Source organism: Phalangium opilio, unplaced genomic scaffold (assembly GCF_054372755.1).
Source record: "Phalangium opilio isolate 3A_F unplaced genomic scaffold, DU_Popi_V2 ptg000002l_1, whole genome shotgun sequence".
NCBI classification, from domain to species: Eukaryota; Metazoa; Arthropoda; class Arachnida; order Opiliones; family Phalangiidae; genus Phalangium; species Phalangium opilio.
In genome coordinates, this window is record NW_028324144.1 from 7,803,339 (window position 1) to 7,808,151 (window position 4,813).

Genomic DNA, 4,813 nt, shown 5'->3' on the forward strand with positions numbered 1-4,813 from the left:
CCATTTAATAGTTGGTAGGCTCTCGAAGTTGGGGACGCAAGCTAGATGGGGTGTATCTTTTTCCCCCCCTTGCTTTGGCTTCCCGCTCGCGTTTTTAACTTCACACACGCTAGCTTGGGTCCTCATCGATGCGGAGTATCACACCTCCTCGGTGGTGAGAGCTGGTTAACCACTACGTTGTGTGGGCTAAGCGGATACGCGCCCTTCCCAAGCCAAGGTGTTGAGGCATCGTGCCGAGGGCTGCATGGTACTGGGGAAGTAAAACTACGGTATCGCTAACGATCCCCTCGGGGCACCGGGCGACACCCCGTTGTATCTAGCCTTCCACCCGGGTGGGGGACTACCGGGTGGTGACCTTTTACTTGCCCCCTTACTCGTGGGATTCCCATGGATAAATCAAATCAAAACAACTCCAATACTACTAAACCTACGGTGCAGGGGTCTGCTCAGGGCAGAACCCACACTGATACCACTACGCTAGGGCCTGTATCCAGCAATACTCGTGCCGATTTGTCGGTGCGTGTGACTGGTCAGGCTTCGAAACGCACCGTGCAACGTCGCCGTAAACGACAGATTGCTCGGGAAAAGGCCAAATCTGGGTCTGGAACGGTCTCCACCCCCGCTGGGGGTGCGGCGACACGTGACACCCATTTGAAGAGGCCTAGAACGGAGGATTCGACTCCCTCGCCCAGTACCTCGCAGGCGGCGGCTAAAAAGGCTAAGTCCTATAGTGCCGTTGCCAGCGCCGAGAAGATGGCCATTGTTAAAAAAGGCTATCCGAAGGCGGCCATCACGGAGGAGGACGTGGGCCCTATTCAGAAGGCGATTCTAGGGGCGCTGGATGGGATACCTTCGGGGAGCCGTCTACCGCGCCTTGCGAACTTTAGCCTGACGGCCGGGGCCCTGGTATACTCCTGTGAGGATACGTTCACTGGTCAATGGTTGAAGGAAAACATAGCCGGCTCGGTGGTGGGGGATGCGGTGCTCTCAGTAATGAGGGCTAGCGAACTCCCTAAGCCGTTTAAGGTAATGTTCCGCACCAGAGACCAGATCACTAAAGAGCCGGCGGTGCTGTTCCGGCGCCTAAAGGCCCTTAACGATGGCTTTGCTACCGAATACTGGAAGTGCATTCGGACATACGTGGACAGGGCAGTGCGATACTGGGTACTGTCCATTGATGGCTCCTCGCTGGACGCCATTAAGAATGCTGGCTTCGTGGGCTACACTGGAGTGGACAAGGGTTCCTTCAAACTCCTTCAGAACACGGAAGCCACTAAAACCACTGTAGCCGAGTCTGCGGCAGGGGGTGGGAATAGCGAGATGGGGGATCTCGCTGTGGAGCTCTCTGGCGTCGCTCTAGGCACAGAGGGGGAGGGGGGGGCTCATTCGGAAGTTTGTTCTTCCATGGATGAGTCCACCCTACTGGAAGAATCGGATGGGACCCTTCGGGGTTCAGCCGATGAGCGTTCTAGTGGTCCTGGTGAGGGGGAGGATCTTGGGACTGGGAGCTTGCCTGTCAGGGGGGGAGGTGCCACTGGCCCTCTCGGGACTGATGAGGTGTAGCTAGGTCCCTTCTGAACCCCTCTCTTAAGGACCATGGGGACGCTACGTGCGATTCAAATCAATCTGCACCATAGTAAGGCGGCCTCTGCGGTACTCTGCAGGAGGTTTGCTATAGAGGGTCTTGATCTGGCCCTCATACAAGAACCGTGGATATGCCATGGCAAAATCCTCGGTCTTGACGCGGCAGGGTCACTATTTTATGACCATACTGCTGCTAGGCCTAGGGCGTGTATTCTGGTTCGGAGGGATCTTTGCTGTATCTCTCTACCGCTGTACACGTCCCAGGACACGGCGGCCGTGAAGCTAGTCCTGGCCACTGGGAATGCCAAGTTGACTATCACGGCCGCCTCTGCTTACTTTGCCCACGACGCGGACTCTCTCCCGACAATTGAGGTGATCAATTTGGTCGATCAATGTGAAAGGAGAGGGGACAAACTAATCATTGGCTGCGACGCCAACGCTCATCACATCACGTGGGGCAGTTCTGACTGCAACAGGAGAGGTGATGATTTACTAGAATATTTAGTTGGCTGTAAACTCCATATTCTTAATCAAAACAATGAACCCACTTTTGTTACTTCTAATAGAAGGGAGGTCATTGACCTCACGCTAGCCACGGAAAACCTCGCGTCTTCCGTGTCTAACTGGCATGTGTCTACTGAGCCGTCTCTGTCGGATCATAGGCACATCTGCTTTACTGTCGCGACTACCTCTGTCCCGGCGGGGACGGAGGTACGCAATCCAAAACGGACCAATTGGACCGGCTATAAGGAAGACCTTATCCTACGCTACGGAGATGGTCACACCCCTAAACTCACTTCACCTTACGAACTTGATAGGGCTGCTGGTGACTTAGAGAGCTCTATCATTGAGTCGTTTCACCGGAACTGCCCACTCAAGACCGTTAACCGCTCGAGGCTTGTCCCTTGGTGGAATGCGGATCTCAGCCGGCTTCGGAAATACACGCGCAGGCTCTTCAACAAAGCCAAGCGCACGGGAGACTGGACTGGATACAGGCAGTCCCTTAATACCTACAACAGGGCCATTAGAGCTGCTAAGAAGGACTCTTGGCGGACCTTCTGTGAGCAAGTCTCCAATGTCCCTGCCACGGCTAGGGTCATGAAGATCCTAGCGCACGACAACACACATCGTCTTAACACTATTAAGTTGCAGGAGGGTGTGTACACTAAGTCTGGGGCTGAGACTCTCAAGCATATGCTGGAGGTCCACTTCCCTGACTCCACTCCAATCAATCCAACAAACCCTGACTCTCTATACCCTGTTCTGCACAGGGCGAAGAGAGAGGACTGGCTTGTAGCCAGGCAGGTTGTTACGATTCCCAAGCTTCGTTGGGCTGTCAACTGTTTTGAGCCCTACAAGTCTCCGGGACCCGATGGGGTCTTCCCTCGGCTTTTGCAGGAGGGCTTAGACCACATCGCCTCTCCGTTATGCAAAATCTATAGACTTTGCATTGCTCTCGGTCACATACCTTGTGATTGGAAGCGATCTAGGGTCATCTTTATTCCCAAGCCCGGGAAGGTTCCCTACCTCGACAAAGGCTTAGCGCAAATGTTAATCTAGATAACTACTTAAACTATGACTTAAACAGTTCAAGAGAAATAATTCCATAATTACCTGGATATTTTTTTTTGGAAATGCAGGTGTAGCTGTGTTCTTCATATATATTGGTTTCGTTTTCCATTTTACAACTACATATTAAACAAATAAATAATTTGCGGCCAAAACACCGGGCCAAACTTTTAACAGAGACTTCTATTCCAAATTTCCAAGGTCTTAGCAAATTACAAGCAGAAGCTACTATTAAATTACTCTTAAAGGTGGCAGCACTATATGACGTTCAACCATTGCGCAATTCCGTGTCCCGAGCTTGGGTACCACGAGTTTTCTCCTCCATTTAAAACATTTCTACTCCAAGGTTCACCATGACGGATATTCAAAAACAACCTTCCCTTTCCAGTTCAAAGCCGGTTTTTAAATTTTACGCATGCGCGCAAACACCGCGACGAGTGGCAGTCTGGCAGAGCCAGCGCCGGAGAGAAACGAGTTTATCCACGAAGCGAACGGGTGTACCTCGTATGAGCAGTTCTTGAAATAGCAACCGCGATTCCAAAAAACAGCGGTGTTTTTCAAAACTGCTGTTTTAAAAATAGCGGCTGCTATTTTGGGAAATAGCAGTGTTTGTGTTGAGTTTTGCGCATTTCTAAACAATACAGATATATTCGTTGGTTTCAAAAACTACCTTTTTTCTATGATCATTTAATCAGTAAAGTGACCTACTAACGGATCGTGTTTATGAAATTTTTTTAAAAGTACACTTAAAAATTGTACTATTCTTCAGGCTCTATCAGTTTACAATTCTCACCGAAGTCTCGCTTCAACAACGCTACCGAATGTTCATTAACTCGTGTTAGTTGTCGCAAAAATAATTACTTTCTATAGCAATGGAGATTCTATACCTGTAGTGCATCAGTGCATCGACCATTTCAGCGTAATTTTGGGGTCCACTTAAATCATAATGTGTAAAATCCGAACCAAACCTAACCCATAACAATTCAATAAATTGTCAAGTCTGTATAATTTTCAAGCAATAATAATTAAAAGAATTTTAAGAAAATTGAGCATTCTCCTTAGAGTACGGGTTGGGCATGGGGTATGTCAAGCCTCGCAAATGCATCAACTAATGTAACGCGTTTTTGGTGGCCAGACTTTCGGCCTAGTTGGGAATCCATAATACGTTAGAGGATAATCAGCCCAGGATTATAGGATTCAACTTTAATGGAGGTGACTTAGGCCTACTTGTTGTCAGTTTGAGCCTTTTTAGGTCTCTAATCTGCTTTGAACAAATCCAGCGAATCAAGGGAAAACACATTTACTGTCCCCGCAATGGTATGGAAGGAATTGCTAACGCATGAAAACCATATTACATTTAACATGCTTTCACTTTGAAACTTTTGATCATCAAGTATATTCAAACTCTTGGAATGTCTCAAAAGTATTTTCAACGAAGAGAAATCACGTTGTAAAGCGAAGACTTGTTGTACGAAGAAGCTAGAGACGAAGAGATAAAGATTTGGTTGGAGTACATTGAAAACCGCATGTAGGAAGGCTTTCATCCACTCTAGTACCCAATTTCTGTTAGTTCTATTTGCCTTTTCTACAACACATTCGTTAGTGCCTGAAATGAGCTTTGTTTATCAAGTCTTAATTGTTTTGTAAGGGTTATGAAGGA

The 4,813-nt window shown here is 48.5% G+C and overlaps 1 protein-coding gene across 1 annotated transcript; it reads left to right on the plus strand.

The window, feature by feature from the left end:
* Positions 1-2,250, plus strand: LOC149718588 (uncharacterized). The gene is made up of 2 exons (XM_089850464.1): positions 1-2,065; positions 2,151-2,250. The coding sequence occupies exon 1, from the start codon at positions 388-390 to the stop codon at positions 1,561-1,563; it is 1,176 nt and encodes a 391-aa protein (XP_089706590.1). The 5' UTR covers positions 1-387; the 3' UTR covers positions 1,564-2,065; positions 2,151-2,250.
* Positions 2,251-4,813: the final 2,563 nt, after the last annotated feature.